Source organism: Fukomys damarensis, unplaced genomic scaffold (assembly GCF_012274545.1).
Source record: "Fukomys damarensis isolate Sample0158 unplaced genomic scaffold, DMR_v1.0_HiC HiC_scaffold_5, whole genome shotgun sequence".
NCBI classification, from domain to species: domain Eukaryota; kingdom Metazoa; phylum Chordata; class Mammalia; order Rodentia; family Bathyergidae; genus Fukomys; species Fukomys damarensis.
Window position 1 is genome coordinate 31895404 of NW_022900917.1, and position 23409 is coordinate 31918812.

Here is a 23409-nt window from a genome sequence, read left to right on the forward strand (position 1 = left end):
TCATATTATACCACATGTACAGCCACATGCAGAACTGAATCCCCTGGTCTTGGCTAGCCAATGGCGTGTCCCCATGACTGAGACTGACCTCAATCCACAAGGCCTAACTTGAATTTCCCAATCCGCAGGGTTGAACTCCACTCAGTTCTATTACAGGTTTCCCCTGCCCTTTCTTTAAAGATGTTCAAAGTTGGGAGACGAACACTCCACTCAGTTCTATTACAGGTTTCCCCTGCCCTTTCTTTAAAGATGTTCAAAGTTGGGAGCTCAGAAAACTACCTTTCATGAGCACCTGTGCCTCTGCAGAGTGGGTCCAAGGACTGGCCCAATCAGGAGGTTTGAGAACGGGGGTGGGGGGAGCAGGTCATGGGGGTGTTTCAAGGGCTACCTCCCTTACTGGATCTGGTGGTACACAGTCAGGGAGGTCACGCACCTGCCGGGTGGGCCCAAACAGGCAGCTGGAGAGACCTCCTCCGGGGTCCTTGGGTCCTTATTTGATCTGGTGGCGCGCATTCAGGGAGGTTGCGCACCTGCCGGGTGGGCCTGAACAGTTAAATACATATTTTAAGTCCTGTCTTTTCATGAATCCTGCATTTATTTGTACAACATGCTTTGTGAATGTGCCTAAAATGCAATAGACGACTAGCATTCCGTATTTAAAAGCCAAATTCAATTCCTGTGACTAGGTGGTTAAATTAATTGGTTACTAAATGAGGAATTGTATACACTGTGTACACTACAATATGCAGAACAAAGAAATGGTCAAAACTCCAACTTGATGGCTTTGCTTTTATTTGCATAACTCTTACATGCAGTACTGTAATATGTAACAACATGAAGCTGCAGTACTCTATTACTGTATAAACAAGGTGTATCATACAAAATAATTGAGGCTCTATAAATAAGATATACAGAACTGCAGCCACGTGCACACACACACACACACACACACACACACACACACACACACAGGTTGTTAGAGCAGCAAGTCCTAGGTCCAAATAGTCGTTAACCAGGCAGGTCATTAAACGAGGAGTATGTGTAATTATGAAAGTTACCTGTTTCACTGAACTGTGGTGGCTCCTGGCTGCTCTGAGTGACCCTGTCAACAGACATTAGGAGAGACTAGCATAGATGTTCAGGTATTAGTTTTGCTTCTGGTAAGAACACTGACCAATGTGGGTGTCCGAGGTGACACCTTTTGTCGTTTTGGGTCTCTTTGCTTGGTAGTCATGAATACATCCAAAGTGGCTGTCCATATCATGCTTGACACAGCCCTCTTATGACAGCTACAGTTACAAAATTATATTGACCTGCTTTTTTATTCCTTAAATTCCTGCCTTTGACTGGGAAGAGCATACACCCTGTTGCTCATCTGATGTAAAGACAAGCAGAGGGTATAGATGGAAAGCCCAGTTCACACCTCTTTTCAGATGACCTCCACCTTTCCAGATAACTAAACTGATACTTTCCCCCTTTGTTTTCTTAGATCATCTCCTTCTGAAGTCTAAAAAATCACTCAGTGTGGTTTTCTTACTAGCTGCCTATACTCCACAGTTCTTAAAAGTCTTACACAGTAAGATGCCAGTCAGGATACCTGATATTGCTTGTTTCCAACAATGAAATTTTAAAGTTGTCTAGCCTAACCTCAGTGTCCTAGAATTTTCTCTGAGTCCCTCATTTCCTTGTGCTGGATACTGGGGACATTCTGGCTGAGAGCTTTGATAGAAAGTATATACAGGACCAGGGATTTAGCTCAGTGGTTCCAGCGCCTGCCTTGCAAACGCAACGACCTGAGTTCAATCCTCAGTACCAAAAAATATTCTTTCTTTAGCCAGGAGTGGTGGCTCAAGCCTGTAATCCCAGCTCTGCAGAGGCTGAGGCAGGAGGATCGCTGTGAGTTTAAGACCAGCCTGGGCTACAGAGTGAGTTCCAGGTCAGTCTCAACTATATAGTGAGCCCCTGTCTCAAAAAACAAACAGAAAAAAGAAAAAGTATATACAGAATCTGGGTTAACTAGATATTCTGCTAAACTCCTGTGTCAGCTTTTGATTTATTTCTCACCAGAGAACTCACAGTCTGAGTGTGTAATTTGTTTTGATCAAGACTAAGTGTAAACTTTTTTAGCAGTCAGGTTGCTATTCCTATTTTAAGATGGAGGTGGAGGTGAGTATTTTCAAAGACTTTTGTTTTACTCTAGAAAAGCTACACTAAAAATGTACCTTCTGTCATGAAGCACCCATCAGTGCTTTAAAAAAAGAAAGTAGAGCTGGCTGTCCTCCCCTTTGATGGGCTGGCTTTCCAAATGGTCTACACCATGAAGACCTGGGACTGTCACGTGTCTACAGACTGGGAGCCAGAAGCTGTCCCTTAACTGCCTAGGAGTGCCTGTCCCATCCCCTTGAAGGCAGGGAGCCAGGTAGAATCTAAGAATTTGGGAATTCCCCCCTCCTCGATTGGTGTAAGAGTTTCAAATTGTAATCAATTAGTATTAATGATGGCTTCGGTGAAGTCCAAACAGTAAGATTTTATGAAATTTTTTTTTTTTTTAATTTTTCTCTTTGACTCCAGATACCACAAGGTTGCCAGCCTCGTTTAGGGTTTCCTTTTTTCCCTCATGGAGACCTGGTATTGAAGTTGAGGTATTTTGGACACCTGCTAGAGAGTGAGGGAAATCCACTTCAGAGCGGTCCGAGGGTTTGGAACATTTTACTTATTCATTTGCCTGTGCTCCATTTCCTGAACATGGGGCTTTAATGAGCTCCCTGAATAAGACCCCTTCCCCCAGGTGTGGAGCGGAGAAGGCTGATCTGCATATTTACAAACACCACTCTAAGTTCTGTCTCCTCTAGCCTAAGGCTGTGAGGAGGGGAGAAGAAAGGAGACCCTCATTAATTACAGCTTTCTTTAACCTACTTTCCCCTAACAGTCTGCCTTTAGTTCTAATTAACTCCATGCTCTTCTCTGCCTTTCTCTCTTTTTAATGACAAATTGAGAGTTCTTGGCCCTTTCATTAGTCAGCTCAAGGTACCAAAACAAAATAACTATAAACTGAATGGCTTAAACAACAGAAATGTGTTTTTTCACAGTCGTGGAAACTAGAAGTCCCAGATGAAGGTGAAAGCCAATTTAGCTCCTGGTGAAGGCTCTTCTTCCTGGCTTGTAGACTGGGCCTTTCCGTGTGGGGAGGTAGTAAAAGAGGATGAGGGGGTGGGAGGAGAGAGAGAGAGACTGGGTGTCCCACTGCATCAGGGCTGCACCATAACAACCTCATGAAGTCATTTCTGTAAGGCCCTGCATATGTCCAAGTACAGCCACACTGGGGTTACAGTCTCCATGTATGAATTGGGGTCGGGGCAGGATAGCAGTTGCTTAATTGCTAGATGATTCCTTGGTTTCAGATTTGGGGGATTTTTAATGCTTTGAGGGAAGGTTCAAAATAGTATTTTATAAGAGGTTAAAAAGCCAGGTATAGTGGCATACACCTGTATTCTGGGAGGCTGAGGCAGGAGGATCATAAGGTTGAGCCTTGCCTAGACAATTTAGTGACTTCACAAGACCCTGTCTCAAAAGAATGAATCAAAAGGGTTGGAGATGTAACTCAGTTGAAAACCCTGGGTTCAATCCAGTACCACCAAAACAAATAATAATAGAGGTCAAAAACCAGCCAAAGGTCTTTTCTGTTCTATTTGAGATAGAAAAATAACAAAGAAATTTCTCCACTGTGTTTATGGATGGACATAATGTCCATGTTATTTTTCTCTTTTGATGCTCAGTTGCAAATCCTGGCTCAGGCATCTGTGAACTTTGACTTCTAGCCAGTCACATGACCCAGGGACAGCCACATCCACCATTCTAATACTGACTTGTGGAGTTGTGCTATCTCACAAGGGGCCTGGCCTGTGCTAAATGTGATGCAATGCTTTACTGTCACTGCTGTCACTAGCATCATGTTGGCAGAGAAAGTGGATTTTTCCTACTTAGGAATGATTCATGGAACACAGACTCAGCACCTACAAGGGATTATCCACAGTTTTTGCAGACTATAGCTTAGAGTTCTTCAACCCTTCTGAGGTGTTATATCTAATCAATAGGCAATGTATGGAAACATTATGGATACAAAGTCTAATAATTTGAATTAGAGATATCATATAGTACTGTCTAAGTATATTACATACTATATAAAACATACCTCAAGGTAGGACTTAGAAAAGTTAAGAAATGAAGAAATGAAGATTTTAATAAGGGCTCTGCCGGGCATGGTGGCAAACAATTGTAATCCCAGCACTCGGGAGGCTGAGGCAGGAGGATCGCTGTGAGTTCAAGACCAGCCTGGGCTACATAGTGAGTACCAGGTCAGTCTCAACTACATAGTGAGACCCTGTCTCAAAACAAACAAACAAAAAAGATTTTAAGGGCTCAATGGCACTGCACCTGCCTCGCAAGCACAAGGTCTTGCGTTGAAAAAAAAAAAAAAAAAAAAAAAAGACTTTAAAATGTGGAGATCCTTGAGACTTAAAATAATGCTTTATAAGGTGTTGTTTTAGGGTACTCTCTTTTTTGTCAAAAATTAGAAGAATGTGTTTATGAAGACTTTATCCATCTTTAGGGGATCCATTATGGCAATGGAACACATGTATTCAGTGTGTAGTAATCAAATCAGGATAAGTACTCTTTTTCTAGTCACTTTTAAATATATCATAGATTGTTTAACCTGGAGTTACCTACAGTGCTAAGGAAGAATCTCCACTGTGTCTTTGGTGCTCCTTATTGATCATCTGCCCCGTTCCACTCTGTTCTCTTACAATATTAACTCACTAGCTTCTCAGACGAGAACAGGTGGTGATTGTCTCTGTGTCTGGCTTATTTCACGTGACATAATGATATCTAGTTCCATCCATGTTGCTGCAAATGACAAGATTTCATTCTTTTTGACTGCTTAATATCAGAGTGTGTGTGTGTGTGTGTGTGTGTGTGTGTGTGTGTGTGTGTGTGTGTGACATTCTTCTTATCCATTTATCCCCTGGCGAGCATCTGGGTTCATCCCTGGGTTAGCTATTGTGAATAGTGCAGCAGTTGCACAAGTGTGCAGTGCCTTCTTGATACATCGATTTCATCCCCTTTGGATAGATACCTAGTAGTGGAACCGCTAGGTCATACGATGGTGCTAGTTTTAATTAGTTGTTTGAGTACTCGCCGTACCATTTTCCACAGTGGCTGTGCTCACACACCAACAGCGTATGAGTTCCCTTTCTTCACACCCCCTCCAGCACTTATTTCTCATCTTCTCGATGAGAAATCTCGATTCTATCCGGGGTGAGATGATACGTATAGCTCATTGTGGTTTTGATTTGTATTTTCCTGATGATTAGTGAGGTTGAGCATTTTTATGTACATGTTGGCCATTCGTATGTCTTTTGAGAAGTGTGTGGTTATTTAGCCTATTTTAACTTAAATTGGGGGTATTCAACTTTTTCAGTTCCTTATATAATTATAGACATCAATCCCTTTGCCAGATGAATAGTTTATAAATGTTTTCTCCCATTCTCTGTAAGCTGTCTTTTAATCTTCTTATTTCTTTTGCCATGTAGAAACTTCTCAGTTTGATATAATGCCATTTGTCTATTTTTACTCTGCTGCTTGTGCCTACAGGGCATATATTTTCATCAGTTATACAGCGAGACAGAAGGGTAAGAAGAGCAGGGCTTTGATATGACTCACAAGAGAGCCCTAAGACTATCTGTACGGACAGGAAGACTCAGATCCTCGGTCCCTCACGTATTAATTGTGTGGCCTCAACAGCGCACTTCAATTCTCCATTTTCTCATCTCTACAGTGAAAATACTGGCAGTAATTTTTCTCGTATGGTCATTGTGAATTTGAGATTAGAAGGGACTGAGGGTTTAGCTCAGTGTCATTGGCATGTGCAAGGCTTTGGGTCTGGCCCCCAATGGGTAGGAGGAGGGAGGGAGGGGAGCAGGAACAAGTGGAATCACATATAGGAGATGCTTAGCTTACACAGCAAGCTCTCCTATATGGCCCACTAATGTTCAGTGCCTAAATTTCTCTATCTTCAAAATGCAAAGAATATCACTTACTTTCCAGATTTGTTGTGATTGATTAAAAGAGAAACCCTCTAGCAGATGGTCTTTCACATTTGCATGTACTGAATAATTGTTAGTTCCCTAACTCATCACTCTTTAGGGTCCCCATATTTTTTCTTGCAGAAAAGAAGCCAAAACATGATTGTGTTACTATTAAAAGTCTCAAGGACGCCGGGCATGGTGGCACACGCCTGTAATCCCAGCTCTGCAGAGGCTGAGGCAGGAGAATCACTGTGAGTTCCAGACCAGCCTGGGCTACATAGTGAGTTCCAGGTCAGTCTCAACTACATAGTGAGACCCTGTCTCAAAAAAACAAACAAAAAAAAAAAACAAAAACAAAAAGGTCTCAAGGAAAATGTTCAAGTTAGGTATCAAGCCTATCGTAGAATTAAGTATAAATCATGTCTGTTAGTTACTTTTCTCTCATTACTGAGACAAAATACCTGACATCCAAAGTTAAGGGAGGAAAGGTTTATTTGTCTCTCAGTTTGTAGAGGTTTCAGTCCATAGTCAGCTGGCTCCAAGGCAGGGTGGCACACCAGATAAGCATCAAAGAGGAGAAACAGCTCATAGCGGGCAGAAGGCAGCAAAGCAAGCAAGGGGTGACCACCGCTCTACCCCTTATATCTTACCCAGGCTACTTAGGGTGAGTAGCACTCACAGCCTTCATCCTAGAGCCCATGATCCTAGCATTGCACCATGAATCAATTCCAGCATCACACACTCTAGATGCAGCCACCTCTGACCACACGAGGCTTCGGGGGGACAGCTAGACACAGCCGTAACACCACATGTGACATGGATCCTCTCTGCCCTGTGCTGTATTGCTCCGTATAGACGCCCAAGTCTGCTCTGGAAATGCGAGGAGCTGCACCCGGAACATTCAAGCCCTGATTCCCCGTTAAGAGAGCCCGTCCCTCCTGCCTCCCCACTGTGCCAGTTTTCCCTTCTCAGTGAGTGGCCCCGCTGTCTCCACCCCCGCTACTTGGGCCAGAACCTAGAATCTGTCCAGTCTTTCAATTTTAATAACAGCACAGTGTGGTCTGCATGCCATAAATTCGCCTCCACCGACCTAGAGAACCTAAACTCCATCTTGGCCTTCTCTTGATTCATTCTCGATCTAAAGATCTGCCTCAGTTTTCTCTGTCGCACAGCCCATCCATCTGCAGGTCCTAGGCTCTAAGGACACAGATCCAACCCTGTTCCACCACCACTGCCACCACACCTACTCTGACCACTGGTGTACTTTCCTGTAATGGCCTGAAAGCCTCTGCACTGGTCCATAAAACTCCTTTCCAGGCTGTCCCCTATCCATTCCCCAAGAGCCAGCATGATCTTTTCAAAGCACAGATTAGACACTGTACCTCACTTCCTTAAGACTCCCTAGTGCTCCTCACTGCACTGAGAATAACACTCAAACCCTTTTAAGAGCTCCAAGTCATAACCTGAATCTGCATCTCCCCTCCTGCACCCTCACCTCTGCCGCAGCATCCTCGAGACCCCATACACTCTCATTCTCTAGGAGAAGAGGGGAACCCCTCAGAGGCCTTTTCACCGCCCCCAATAAATAAGGTTCTCTTTTGATTATACTGTGCCCTGTGACTCTGACTCCCTTCCGGACTTATTAAAACAATCTTGCTTTTGTAAGCGTCTGTCTCCCCGCTAGAATGAAGCCTCAAGAGGGCAGAGACTGCCCTGCTCACTGCCGTTTGCATGCACAGTGCCTGGTGTGGGCAAGGACAGCCAGCCCTCCGTTTCTGTGGGTTCCACATCTGCAAATCGAACCAACCACATACCAAAAACATTTTTTAAATTACAACACATACAGACTTTTCCTGCCAATTTTCCCTAGACAAGAGGATAGCAACTATTTTCACAGCTTTCACATTGTATTCGGTACTATAATCTGGAAATAATTTAAAGTACATGGAGGATATCTAGTGTTTGCATATGTAGCATTTGCATAGATTTCATGCAGATACTTTGCCATTTTGGATGAGAGACTTGACAGTGTATGGATTTGGTAACAGCAACGATCCTGAAATCACTGCCCCTGCAGACCTTGAGAGAGGACAGTATTTAATACTTGTTCGATGAAGCGCCTCTGATGGATCTCTTACCACCTCATGTAAAAGGACTGTGGCAGCTTTGCAAAGTCTAGACTTCCCGTTCTCCGTAGCTTATGGAAGTATCATGGTCACCGCGACTACACTTTTTTCCAGTTCTCTAGCAGCTCACCTGGTGTCCTCGGCATTCTATAGTAATTTTTAAGTTCTTACTGTCCTGGGAGTTTAGAACAGTTCATCTGAGTACATTCTGCAGTGGTCATGGACGGCCGAGCCATTCAATCCCTGTGTTCTGCATCTTTCTGGGAAGGACTTGGGGACATTCTACCTAGAAGGAGCTACAAATTGATCCATATAAAGTACATACACCGAGCTCCAAGGCTTTTGCTATTTTAAAATTCTGTGGGTTCATCTGTTGGCCCTCCCTTCACCCAGCTTTAGCTTAAAGACAAAAACAGTGGTACAAAATGACTCAGTTACAGCAACAATCATTTAAGTATGTATTAGGTTCTTATTTGCGTGGATAGCTTTTTTAAGTGTCTGGAAAAAGTATTATCATCTTTAACAGAGAAAATTCTGCATCTATGCTTTAGAAAAGGCGCCCATGCTACAAGTTGGTGGTAGTGTTTCTGTGGCCATGTTCTTCTAGGTGATTGAGCTTTTAAACGGATTAAATTCCCTCCTCCTGTATTCAGAAACACTGTTTACTTACCTGAAACATACTTCTTTTACTGTACAAACTAGTCTTTTGCAGCTTTCAAGAAGCCCATGAGCTAGGAAGTTATTTAGTGCTGTGAGAGCAGGTGACACGGCAAGGCCTTCTGAGTAATCCAAGCGGCGTGGTGGACAATGGGGGGACCGCATGGCCGCCACAAAGTGGGAGAAACATAGCAGGTCCTCGCCCTAGTGTCAGGTACAGCTGCAGCACAGCCCTGACTCTGCACTGCACACTCTGTAACCTGGGGTGAGTTGCTCAGCCCTCGCTATCCCTTGGTTTCCTTACCTCTAAAACTGCAGGTGTCACATGAGTTCATTCTAATAAAGGCTGCTGTCGCGCGCCTGGCGTAGGGGGTGCTCAGCAGGTACTGCGTGAATGGCATGTGCTCTTGACTTGCTCAGACTCTTGGCCCCTTGCTTTTATTCCTGTTTGGCATTCCCGAGTCTGCTGCAGAGATGTCTTATGTGAGAATCCATTTATTTAGCAGCTGTGAATGCTCTAGTGGAGCAAACAGAAGGCGAAGGTCTGTATTGTGTTGTCACTGTCTAACTGTGTAATGTTAGATAAATCGTGTAACTACTCTAAATAGTTTTCATCTTCAAAAAGGGAAATCATGAAGCTTGCTTGGCAAGGTTCATGAGGATTTTAATAGAGAAGAATATACTTTAAAGTTTAAAACGTTACTTGAGTGAAAATATGAGCGACTTGGGATGCGTAGACATTAAGCCAGGAAGATTTTTAAGATACTACTTCTGGGTGGATTTTTGTGTTTAGAAATACATTTAAATTCTGTTTTCCCTCCCTTTTAGCCTTTTCTAACACTTCGTGTGATGAACATTCGTTCTATTGGTACATGTTTGCAATACATAATGACTGCATTCTTTGTGGGGAACTGGCCCATGGACATAACACACTTCAATTCTTTTGACCCCTTTCCTCTCTCTTATTTGCCACCATTAGATTCATTTATCTTAAAGTCCTTACAAAATTAATATTATCGTACACACAGATTAACAGACTAACAGGCCAAAAGACATAAAATACATAAGACAGTTATACTAAATCAGGGTATGCTTTTAGATACATTGTCCATGCTGGATCACCATAACTTTTCCTCTTGTCTTATATTTTGTACTTCATTTATATATTAAATTTCTCAACAAGAACTAGCAGAAAGAATCAACAACTGGGATCCCATCTTACTAAAAAGCTTCTGCACTGCAAAAGAACCTATCAACAGAGCTAAAAGACAACCTACAATGTGGGAAAAAAGTTTTACCAGCTGCTCCTCAAAGGACTCTTATCTAGAATATATAAAGAACTCAAAACAATCAGCCCCCCAAATATAAAGACCCAGTTCAAAAATGGGCATCTGAAATGAACAGACATTTCTCAGACGAAGCAAAAGCAGAAAGTAAATATATGAAAAAATGTTCCACATCACTGGTCATTCGAGAGATGCAGATGAAAACAACACTGAGATTCCACCTCACCCCACAAAGAATGGCAGCTATCAAGAAATCAAAAACTAATGATGGCAGGGTTGTTGGGAGAAAGGAACCCTTCTCCACTGTTGGTGGGAGTGCAGACTGGTGGCAACCAGTATGGAAATCAATACGGAGATACCTCAAAGAGCTGGGACTAGAGGTTCCATTTGACCCAGCCATCCCTCTGCTGGGTATCTTTCCAAAAGAACTAAAAGAATCATATCACAGTGATACATGTGCACCTATGTTTATAGCGGCACAAGTTTGTAATAGCTAAAACTTGGAAACAGCCCATTTGCCCATCAGTTGGAGACTGGATAAAGAAGATGTGGTTTTTCTATAAAATGGAATACTACTCAGCCACAAAAAATGAGAAATTAGATTCATTCATAGGAAAATGGATACATTTTGAGGATATACTCCTAAGTGAAATAAATAAGTCACACATGTGTAAATACCGAATAATTTCTCTGGTGTGAAAAACAATAATAGTACATAAGCGCCTAATGGGATAATTAACAATGTGAAATAGGAAGAAAAGGGATAAAGGTGTAGGAAAAGTGGGAAAGGTAGGGGAAAGTTAATAAGAGAAAAAATATATGAGAAAATGGAAATAAAGTGTTTGTAAATGGGGAGTCTTTGTGGGGAACTGGCCCATGGACATAACACACTTCAATTCTTTTGACCCCTTTCCTCTCTCTCTTTTATTTGCCACCATTAGATTCATTTATCTTAAAGTCCTTACAAAATTAATATTATCGTACACACAGATTAACAGACTAACAGGCCAAAAGACATAAAATACATAAGACAGTTATACTAAATCAGGGTATGCTTTTAGATACATTGTCCATGCTGGATCACCATAACTTTTCCTCTTGTCTTATATTTTGTACTTCATTTATATATTAAATTTCTCAACAAGAACTAGCAGAAAGAATCAACAACTGGGATCCCATCTTACTAAAAAGCTTCTGCACTGCAAAAGAACCTATCAACAGAGCTAAAAGACAACCTACAATGTGGGAAAAAAGTTTTACCAGCTGCTCCTCAAAGGACTCTTATCTAGAATATATAAAGAACTCAAAACAATCAGCCCCCCAAATATAAAGACCCAGTTCAAAAATGGGCATCTGAAATGAACAGACATTTCTCAGACGAAGTAAAAGCAGAAAGTAAATATATGAAAAAATGTTCCACATCACTGGTCATTCGAGAGATGCAGATGAAAACAACACTGAGATTCCACCTCACCCCACAAAGAATGGCAGCTATCAAGAAATCAAAAACTAATGATGGCAGGGTTGTTGGGAGAAAGGAACCCTTCTCCACTGTTGGTGGGAGTGCAGACTGGTGGCAACCAGTATGGAAATCAATACGGAGATACCTCAAAGAGCTGGGACTAGAGGTTCCATTTGACCCAGCCATCCCTCTGCTGGGTATCTTTCCAAAAGAACTAAAAGAATCATATCACAGTGATACATGTGCACCTATGTTTATAGCGGCACAAGTTTGTAATAGCTAAAACTTGGAAACAGCCCATTTGCCCATCAGTTGGAGACTGGATAAAGAAGATGTGGTTTTTCTATAAAATGGAATACTACTCAGCCACAAAAAATGAGATAAAAAAAAAGTGTTTGTAAATGGGGAGGGGCAGGAACAAGGGGAAAAAATGAGAACCAAGACCTGTCATGTAGAGGTACAAGATCCCAGTGGTGTATATAACTGTATTGTATACCTAAAATGTACCAATAAACTCAATGAGAGAAAAAATAAAATAAATTTCTCATATAAGAGAGACCATGTAATATTTATGGTCTCAAGGTGCATCCATCTTCCACAAGACTCGTTTGGCAGGAACAAGGGGAAAAAATGAGAACCAAGACCTGTCATGTAGAGGTACAAGATCCCAGTGGTGTATATAACTGTATTGTATACCTAAAATGTACCAATAAACTCAATGAGAGAAAAAATAAAATAAATTTCTCATATAAGAGAGACCATGTAATATTTATGGTCTCAAGGTGCATCCATCTTCCACAAGACTCGTTTGTCCTTTGTGACAGAGTAGTTGTCCGTTGTTGCAAATAATACTGTGTTTCTCCATCCACTCATCTGCTGATGGAATAGAGGCTGCTTGCAAGACTTAGCTACTATGAGTTGTGCTGCTGTAAACACAGGTGTGCTGTGTCACTGTGAGATGATGTCCTCAACTGTTTGGGGAAGACAGTCGCAAGAGGAATAGCTAAGTAGAGTGGAATTTCTATTTTCAGTCTTTGGAGGAATCTCCATGGCGATTTCCATAGTGGTGGTACCAGTCTCCACTCCCACCCACAGTGAAGAAGGGTTCTTTTCCAGCAGCCTCTCTCCAGCAGAGCCATTTAAATTCTGCCCCGAGTGTCCATCATCTGTTTAATGCGTTCTCTCTGGAAAAAGCATTTCATCTTCATGTCTGATGGTAAAGGACCATTGTCTACATGACAAAGGCTAAGTAAATGCACAGTCCAGAGAACCCGCTCTGTCACCTGACTTTCTGTGTTTACCAGGTGTCACCAACACATCACCATCCTCCAGCAGGCAGTGGCGAGCAGAGACAACACGCCCACACGGTCCTGTCCTCCCCACCCAGAGGGGCCGTCGGCCTAAGGTATGTCTGCCAGAAGCTCACTCTTCTTCAAGGGGATTGCCTGGAAAACAGTATCCCTCTTCCACAGTCCACGAAGTGCCCTTCCTGTGCATTGATGCTGATTTACTATTGGGGGGCGGTATTTACAGTGAGTTTTCTTACAGAATAAGTAATGCTGATTCTTGGGTCTATTTTTTGTTTGTTTTTTTGGTACCAGGGATCAAACTCGGGCCCTCACGCTTGGGAGGCAGGCAGCAGAACCACTGAGCTAAACCTCCAGCCCCTCTTGGGTCTATTAAGAACTGTGTTGCATTAAGCTCTGTATGAAATGACCCACAAGACACAGCTTTTATTCCAGATGGGGAGGACCTCCCAGGAGGCCCTAAGCACAATTATAGAAACAGAAGTAAGGGAGCACTGGGAGGTGCATACTTGAAAACTTAAAAAGGAGCATTGTTGCTCTCTATGGCTGGTTCTTCTGTTTACTTATTTATAGAGATGGCCAAACCAGCGTGTCCACAGAGGACACAACAGCAGCTCAAGGACTGTCCCAGCAAACGTTCCAGTGACACGCAGCGGCGGTGGCTAAAGTCAGAGCCTGGAGAACCCTGCTGCGTTTCCTAGCTTTTTCCCTTGGCCTTTCTGGCTCTCCGTAGAAGGCCCACCAGGCTCCCCCCACTGAACACATCCTCTTTGCCTTGCAGGAAGCCCCGAGGAGAGGGAAAAAAGTGCCGGAAGGTGTACGGGATGGAGAACCGGGACATGTGGTGCACCGCCTGCCGCTGGAAGAAGGCCTGCCAGAGGTTCGTGGACTGAGACCCGAGCCCCGCCCGCAGCGCCGCACCGGTGCCTCCCGCCACAAGTGTCGGAAAGGGCTGCTCCTTCCAAAGGACACTTTCTGGAGGCCCAGGGAAAGCACTTCCAGGAACACTGGTGGAATTACAGCGAAGACAAAACAAAACAAAAAATATCACCACGTTCCACTGCTCTTACTGAGAATCCAGCCTATAACAGGATGGTTTTCTTCTCTTTCAAAAGAAAAGTATACTTTATTTGCTGTGAGTCTAGGTCTTAATTCTGTGGACTTCTCTACAGTTGAACCAACCAAGCCCATTTTTACCTAGAAAGGCGCATTTTGATAAGCTTTCTGAATTATGAAATGTCTGAGATTTTGACGGTTAAAGAACAAACACTTAAGCTACGTGATATTCAGTAGCATTTGTACAGAGAACAAAAGGAGATATCCTTTGTGAATATCTTTTTCCCTGCATTTCCTCTGACTTCTTGGAGCAGTACACATCATGATATGCTGCAGGAAAGAGCAGCACCCTGGGTATCTTTTCTATGTCTGTTTTGTTTTGAAGATCAGCCCCCAAATTGAACCGTGGTAGAGTTCAAGTTAGCTTGGAGGGCCCCAGATGGCATAAGCCGAGACAGCAATCCGCAGTGGAATCGCCAGCAGACTTTGGCCCCCAGCTGAGTTGAGGACGTCCTGCTGTTACTGTTGGGAACATCCAGGAGTCTTCCTTGCATCCATACGAAGCTCTTCCCCAAGAGGCAGCACAACGAATTCTCCACCTGCCGCAGCTCAGACAAGGACTGACACCTGGAGTCCCTTGGGTAAGCCTGCTCCTTTCAGGGATGCGATGGCACTACAGCTCATACCTGTTTGGTTCCACTTGCTTGTCCAGGTTATGACCAGGTGGAGTCAGTGGTCCAGTCCTGCAGACGCTGCCACCCAGAAAAGATACAGAACTCCAGACTGGCCCTGAAGGTTTGCTTTAGACAACCGAGCACAGCTGACCTGTCCCCATCTGTTCAGAAAGTGACTTGACATCAGGTCAACAAGCCGGCTCCATGCTGAGTGCACTTTTCTAGGTTTTATGCTTTAGTGTATCTGGGAGATGGGTTTATGAACAATATAAACATAGAGAAAGGATCTAAACCTTTATTTTTCTTGTAAAATTATGGGAGCTATTAAGAATTTGCTCAGAAGGGAACATACAGAACACCAAAAGGAAAATGCATGTTGGTATAGGAATCTCTCGTTTAGCAGGGCCAGGACTTATGCTGTGTGTTAGTTACCGGGACCACTGACCTGTTGTGCTTGCTCATGGGTGGGGGTGGGAGCCAGGCACAGCTGTCCAGCCCTTGGCTGTCTGCCCTGTTTGACGTTGCCCTGCGAACGACTGGCCTGTCCTGTACCTATGCAAAGAAGCAAGAGCACCTTAAAGGAGGCACTGTGTGGGGATGGGGACCCAGGATCAGCCAGAGAATGTCAATGAAATTGCACAGGGGAGAGCTTAATATATGTTTAGAGAATGTACATATGCTTTTGAAAAAGAGTAGAAAGAAGTCACCCAGTAAACAGAGATACCCTTTTCTAATATAAAGGATCTGTAAGGAGGTTCTACAGTGCCGCATTCATAATTTGCATATACATGTATTTTGGCAAATTTATTTTTTAGACACTCATGACTTTCTAAAAGTTAATTCCTTGGAAGAGATTCTGGTCTTTGCCTTCAGTTTTTTTTTTTTTTTAAACACTTCAAGAGAAAAAAGTTTCATCCAAATTCCTTTCAAAGATACTAATCAATATTCGTCACAGCAGGTGTGCTCCGCGTCCTGGTACTGCCAGGAAGCAGTGTTTCTCAAAATGTAGAAATGCGTCTGCTTTCTCTGCCCCACGATGTTGGTTCTGTGTCCTGTCCCTGCCTGCAGCACTGCTGCTGTGACACTAGCTGGGGCAGGCGGCCTAGGTGATGGCACTGCCCGGGAGCCGTGAGAAGGTCCAGGCCGGTCCGTGCTCGGTCAAGTTCATCGCGTACTGAACTTAAATGACAGTAGTCAGGGTGCGCTCCTTCACCAGAGGTTTTTCTTCTCAGTGAGGCTCCCTGGCCTTTGATCCTTAGAGTAGGTCACAAAAGTGATGGGGGCTGAAACCATTTCCCCCTCAGCTCTCTAGGGCACAGGGCAGGAGAGGTCCCTGCTTGGGAGCGAGGCTCTGTGGCGGTCCCCTCCAGACGCAGTCCACACAGCAGTTCTGAGCTCAGGCCTCACTGAGCCACCTCAGCCCTTACACCTGTTTTTCAGCCCCACCCAGGTGTAAGCAGGAACTGCAGCGTCCCCCTCTCCCTGGGAGCTTTTTTTCCCTAAGGACTTTTGCATACAGATTCTTCTACATCTCCTGCCTGCATGGGTGCTCCGTTTGCTGACCAGCCAGGCCTCTGGGTACTTTCTTTTCTGGCGCCAGTTGTGAACAGACCCTCTGTACCTTCCTGGACCTGCAGACACCCATTCCCTGTACCAAGACATGTAATAACTAAGAGCCCACCAAGCCACTCCTGACTGGCGTTGAAGAAAAGGGATTATACTTTTTACAGGCCACACAACAAGCTCTGAACTGCAGTATACAGTTACTGGTTGTTAACTCTTTTAAGTAGTTTTTTTTTTTTTTTTTTTTTTTTTTTTTTTTTTTTTTTTTTTTTTTTTTTTTTTTTTTTTTTTTTTGGAACCAAATGAAGTGCCAAACTAAGCCAGACTTTCACTTTCTGCCATCTCTGTGGAACCGAGTACTTCTAATGTCTGCACTTGGCAGGTGGGGAAAGAAGGGGGAGAAGAGCAATCCCAAGGTGAGCTTATCCATCCCAGGGTGCTCAGGGGCCTGTCTGTGGCACCACAGCGGATTCTGGTCCCAGTGAAAATGTTTGAGATCTTTTTCACCCTTGATGCCCCCAGTTTCAAAACAGTTTTGCATTTCCTGGTGCCTGACAGGCTGTTCTCCAGCTAGCTGCAAAGCAAAGCATGTGCAGCAGGCGAAGTTTCAAGCCTTAGTCTTCCCAGAGTCTGTACAACATATGGGAGGACAGGGAGACAGCCTGGGGGAAACAAGAGGTGGTGCATGGTCAGGGCGGAGATGCAAGGGGTCTGTGGTCACCTGGCTCCTGCTCATCTTCTTGGGGCCAGTGAGCCAGCAGGGGCTGTCCCTGAGCAGTTGCCAGGCTTGTCTCCACCTCACTTGATGTAAAGTTTTCTCCCTTGGTTGGCAAAAGCCAATGGCAAGGAGAAGGGTGGTGGGTTTCTGACCAGGAATGTGCGTCCTCAGATGCAATATGCCTGTCAGCAGCTCTGTGTGCAAATAAGGTGCCCTGTACTAGGCAGCTGCTGCCTGGTCATAAGCACGCTACAGATGAAAACTTTCAGTAGAAAATGACACTTGGACTTTGCATTGAAAAAAAAAAATCTGAAATTGTAAAGTGCTCCATTAAATGTCAAGACCACCCAAGCTGACGCCGTTATCTCTGGTGTCAGAACTCCGCCACCCTTTGCACTCAGCCCTGGGTTCCAAATCGGCCGGCCCTGCTGAACTCCACCGCCCCCTCCATCAATCAGACTGTTGGAAAACGAGGTGCAGCATGCACTTGAGAAGGCACAGAGAAAAGTGGCAAGAACGGTACCTACAAAAGAGAATACCTGGAGAATAGTAGCAAAATAATGTAAATATTATTTCCTCAGGGAAACAAAGGCTATGTGAGAAATAGGTCTAGAAAATCCTAAGTCTAGGAAGAATCTTTATTATCACTGAAGTCTTTTCTAGTCAGAACAACTTTTTTTCATGTGAAAATGGTATCGTTTCAAAACGAGTCTCCGAGAACCAGGCGGTGTGGGCTTCGGGAGCCGTGAGACCCATGTCCCGCGGACGGCTGTCCCTCAGTAGCTAACCTGCAGCCTAAGGCTGACACCTGAGCCTGGGGCACAGAGCCTGGCGGGTGTTCATGGACTCCGCAAGGATTTTTTCTGAATGTAATTGTGAACATGAAGCCCTGCCGTTCATTTTTATAATCACCCAGTTTCGGTGGCTGTTTCTTAGCTATAAGCAGAATTCTATAGTGAGAGCAAGCCGTGAAAGACGTGCATTTTGCTTTAATAGCATGTTAAGGAGCAAACTGCCGTGGACTTCTGTGGACAAGGTGCTGCCTTTTCTCACAGCCCCGTGGGATTTCTGTCAACCACATCAGCTGTAGCATTGACCTGTGTGAGCACAGGGAAGAGTCTGGGCACACAAATGAATGGAGACAGCAGGATTCGTGAATACGAATGAGGATGCGATCATTTTGGAGGATGTGGTGGGCACACAGGTCAACTGGAAATTTCATTTCTGTAAGAAAGAAACCCTGCTAGCGGCACTCAGACTCCCCCCTGTTCCTCTACCTGTGAGGATTTCTCCACATTGGACCTGTTTTGTTCTGTCCCTTTTGCATTGTAACTCACCAAACCCGGAGTCAGTAAATAAAACAAGATTCGCACTTTTAGGTATCAGTCATGTTGCTGAGTAATGCCCATCAATTGAGCAAGAAAGTATACAATGTGTTTATGACCAACTGGTTTGCTTATTATGACTGACTTTGGAAAAGCCCATATCCAATGCTATACATGCTTTAAAAGGTGTATCTATTATAGGACCAAGAACCAAAATGGGAATTTTGCCTCTGGTCCTATTTTGTAAATAGTTCCTTTTTTTGAAGACAATCTCATGTTTTATAACTTCGGTTGTGTGGGTCTGAGAATCACAATGGTAACGTGTTGTGGCAAAATGTAATCTTAAATACAATAATTTTCCAAGTGAAACAAGAAATATACTGCTTAGGCTTCTATAATTCTGAGACATGACACTTTTATAAGCATTAGTATTCAACTTCTCAAGTTAGCAGAACTGGAAATATTTTACAAGATGCAGTGTTTTGTAATCACAAAAAACATGAACATTTTGTGGGAAATGACCTTGGTTTTATACATTGTAGCTTATTTTTTAAAATACAGTATTTTACCAGACAGGAAGTGTTAATGTTATACACAATTCCTGCTCACCAACCAAGGGCTACGCCTCTTTTAAGCAAGCGTTTTGATGCATTATCTTTTCAATAAACCCTCTGCAGCAGGGGAGAAGGCAGATGGGATGGGATGGTTATTTACAAGAGAATCAGGATAGCAGCAGCCACTCCTTTATCATCACCAGTATGTCTTCAAAACATTTTGGAAAAAAGACATGTGAAGCATTCATTCATTGTTTGTATTTTAAATCTAAGGAAAAACTGTTAGCAGAAATGTGTATAGGCCGTGGGAAAAATATTCTTGTAAATTCTTCAGTGCACAATGATAAATTCTATATCAAGTTCTCCACTCAACCTATCAGAACCACAAACCTGCGTTTAACTTAGCATATATAGCATTGTGTGAAATTTTCTAAAATCATAGTATATACACCCAAAGATAGAGGTAAGAGATCTGTAGTGTTTAAAAGAGGGTTATCCTCAGCACTAACAAAGCAACTTTAATTTCCTTTTCTTGGAACAAGTGCTTGATTTTTTTCCACTGTGAAGAACTCCCAGGCACACAAGGCCATGAGCAGAAAGTATTATCCCTAAGTCGGGAAACAGGGAGGGAAGCTAAGAGTTTAGTCACTGCACGAGTTATTCTGAGCTTTGCCAAAACCATTTCATAACGCTGTACTGTTTTTTCAACCCCGTTCACTGTTATAACAAGAAAGTATCTTTTCAAGGTTCTAGTAGTTCAAAAGCTAGTCTACTTAGCCAAGAATACCAATGTTACCAAAACGGAAGCTGAGATGGAACAGCCATGTGCCTGTGAGCAGCCCCTGTGGACTGTTCGGAAGGTCACCCAGACCTTGACTTCAAGTGGGCTTTAGACCTGCACACACGAGGACTGGGAAAGCACTGGAAAAAGCTCGTGTGGCCTGGGCCCCTGGGCTCTGAGATGAGGCACACTCTCCTGCTTCATTCTTTTGCACTGTCTTCACTGTTCGCAGTTGAGTTCCCACGAAGTGTTGATGGCTGAGTAGTTTTCAACCCACTGAGCCCTGTCTCGTTTTTAAAAGAAGCTTCCCAATGGGGTAGAGCAGAGGTTGCAGATTAGGATGCCTTAGGAAGGCCAGGTGAGTCTGTGACTGATCACGCACATCAGGCAAAAAAGGGACCCTAGAGGAGTGGGGAAGCGTGCTGAACCCCAGCGCACACCACCAGGACGGAGACCAGCTCAGCCAGCCAGCCAATCAGAACACACAGCAGTCGGGCCCAGGGCTGCTGGTTCTTCTCAGTTAGAAACAGTATCACCTGACACTGAAGTGTTGACCGCCAACTCCCGCTCTTGGCCAACACTGCAGACCAAAGTCAATCTGTCGAAGGGCAGGTGCAGCCTGTGGCCACAGGCCCACTGTTGAGAAGCAGATCCCCCTCCCCAGCCATCAGTCCCGTTCCTCCATCCGCCCCACGCTCACGTGTTGACACTATCCGGATAATTAAAAAGGAGAAAAAATTTCTCCCGAGAAATGATTTTCAGATGATTCTGTAAATCTTGCCATTAGACCAGCTCTGCGCCAAGCTGAGAGAGAGCTGCCCGCAGACACGCCCGGGCAGTGCCCCGCAGCACTGAATAACTGTAACCCTAGTGTAGCCCTAGTTCTCTTGCTGTTTTCACTGCCGTGACCACTGTGACAAGGGGCTGGCAAGGAGATGGCAGCCAGGACCCCTGAAGTTTTAAGGTGGCACATGGTGCCGCCTGTGCCAAAGCCCTGTGCCGCCCTCCCCACGCTCCTCCCAGGAGCACCCTGCCTCAGTCTCCCTCCAGTGCACACCTGTCACTCACCTCCCGCTGGCAGGCACTCAGACGTCTGCAGTGTCCACTCACTGGGACGAGGGGTTTCTACACAGAAAACCGCAGTGCCTTTGCCCATGGGCAAAAGCAAAGAGAACGAGTGTGTCCTAAAAAAGTTGCTTTGTTCAAAGGCAGTGTTTAAACTCTTACACTGGAGTCCTGATGACATTAGGGTAATCATGTAAGAGGAAGCATTTCTCTCTGGAGAGCTATTATTTGATTTTCTTTTTTTAAAAGCCCTGTGTAGAGTGCGAATACTGAGGATCGCTGTTAGCACCCTACCCAAGTCCGCTCAGAGTAGTCCTGAGCCTCAGCCCACGGCGGCAGGGAGGGCTGTGACAGGGCCAGCTGAGGCCACAGTCCTGCAGAATGACTCTAGATCTGCCCCATGTTCCCAATCCATCCACACACTCATGTTGCCAAGCACAAATTTAATCGTCCCAAATCTATCCCCTTACTGTAGCTGCCATGCTCCTAGCCCCAGACAGATAAGCAGTTACTGGTGAGAGTCTATGAACTAAAGCAATATTCTGAGGGAAAGCTTTGAATCGGTGAGAAATTTTTATTTTGCTACTAGCATTTAACATATTCTATCTATACAAACTTCAGTTGATGCCAGAAAACATAACCAACTTGTAATTTGTACTTATCAAGTCAAAAAGCATATAAATTCAAAGTTGAAAATTCCTGGTGATATTAAGTCATGTTTAAATTTTAATGTAACAATCTTGACAATGCTTGTGATTTCTTGCATTGTGAATGACTAAAATGCTGTCCAGTATATGAATGAGCAAATTTTCCACTTAGTTTATCAGGTTTACTATCTTGAATTTATAGTAAAGTCACCCACAAGGAGTTTATCAGAGTTAGAAGGCACCTCAGAAAGCCATTTTGGGCCTGTCACCTCCTTCATTAACACACTCTTTGATGAATGATGTTTTTATTATGTTTCTGAAGTACCAGAGGAGGAAATGGCTTAGCACTTCCTTCCCTGATGGAAAAGAAGTCCATGTGTAATGGTTATCACCAGCGCCACAAAAGGGGCATAGAAAGAGCCCAGCACTAGGGAACAAAAAAAAAAGCTATGCCTCCAAAACCAGATAGCTTTAAAGAAAAGCACAGATGATGATTCAGTTACAGTCTACATAATTAACTACCGACTTCCAGAGAGAAGATCCCCTCTATATTATGAAAATGCTAAAAATTAATTCCTGGGTTTAATTAACTGTCACATTTTCTTACTGTGGCCAATTCTCTAAATTTTTAGTTCAGAAAATTAGCCAAAATAGAAAATAGCAACTCCTGAGAAAGGCAAGGGAGCCATCATTAAAGATTTCCTTTAGGGCAAGCAACAAAGTGCTCATCCATTTGCTGCCGAAGTCTCTATCCCTGACTGATGAGGAAAATCAGCACTCAAGAAGAAACAGCTTTGAGGAGAGAGGAAAGAACAGTCCCCATTCTGTCAGCCTTGTTTTCCGCCATCTTGACAACCACCTGTTCCCTCCCTCAGTGGCTTCATCTCCCCGACCCAGGGCCCAGACCACTCTTCTGTCCCTTCACTTCTGCAGCCATGGATGGGAATTCTTGTGCTACTGAATAATGAAGGTCCAACGTGATATGTGGCCCTAGGAGAGGTGCGCTGGGTCTAGGCAGTGTGGCTGCCCCCTTCCTGCAGATGGAACATTTCCATCTGAACAGTTTTGGGTGATCTTAAGGAGAGATACTCAGTCCACTCACAACCTGCCACTCACTGGTCATAGAGTGACAAGGTATACACGCGTGCCTCCCCACGCCTCCCACGTGCAGGACAATCATAGCGAGCGGAGCCCAGGACCCGCGCTGGGATCCACAGCAGGAGGGGCCCGGGCAGAGCAAGAGCCTTTGTGTTTCATTACTCTAGGCTCTGGCCTCTGCCCACAATTACAGAACCCAGGAACAGAGCTGGCCTTTACTGTGAGAAAAGTAGCTTCTGCAGGGTAGAGTTGTTTTCATGTTGTATTGACACAAAGAGAAAAGGACTCCACTCTGCTGGCGGTGTTGCGCCCTCGGCCCTCACTCCAGTGGAGCCCTTTGGGCATAGATAACTGAAACGGGAAGGAAAGAAGTGGCGCTCTTAGGGCCTGGGGCTCCTGCAGCCAAGAGTCTGAATTACCCTCAGGGATCTACAGTGGAGCCTCACACTGAACTACCCACCCCCCGATGCAACTGCAGATTACACATCCTTCTTTTACTTTTTTCCCCCCATATTCTACTTAACTGGAAATCAATGGCTATGACTTGACCAAGCCCTGTGATGATGGCAAAGCCCCACTTCTGGCAGCATCTTGACAGGAGACTCCTTGAACACTGGTAGAAAGCTTTAGAATACACTTAGGTTTTGTAAGAGAAAATTCACTAACCCCAGAATATACTAGTTCCATGACGTCGATAACTGAAAATGCCCTGGGTGTAAACTCAGGAATGTGGATCATATATATAAAAGTATATATACCATTAATCCGTATTTTCCTACAAGACACCCTAAAATTCCTATTTTTGTAACTAATGGTTGGACAGTGGTCAGCCACTTAAACAAGCATTCTCTGGAATAACCAGACCCTAGTATAGTTTCCAAAGTATTTCATATAACAAAATCGTATATACTTAGAAGAACAACTCAGGATAAGGAAAAAATGGCTAGGTCCCAAAGGGTTCAAGACTATCATCAAATACCACTTCCAAGTGGCCTGTGGTCATT

At 44.1% G+C, this 23409-nt stretch overlaps 1 protein-coding gene across 2 annotated transcripts in view; it reads left to right on the plus strand.

Annotated features, from left to right (window-relative positions):
- Positions 1-16473, plus strand: part of Znf704 (zinc finger protein 704) — a 145032-nt gene extending 128559 nt beyond the window's left edge. For both annotated transcript variants that reach the window (XM_010636244.3, XM_033760434.1), the window contains 2 exons: positions 12922-13022; positions 13706-16473. In XM_010636244.3, the coding sequence (XP_010634546.1) occupies positions 12922-13022; positions 13706-13817 (213 nt within the window). In that variant the 3' untranslated portion in view covers positions 13818-16473. The remainder of the gene's footprint in view (positions 1-12921; positions 13023-13705) is intronic.
- Positions 16474-23409: the final 6936 nt, after the last annotated feature.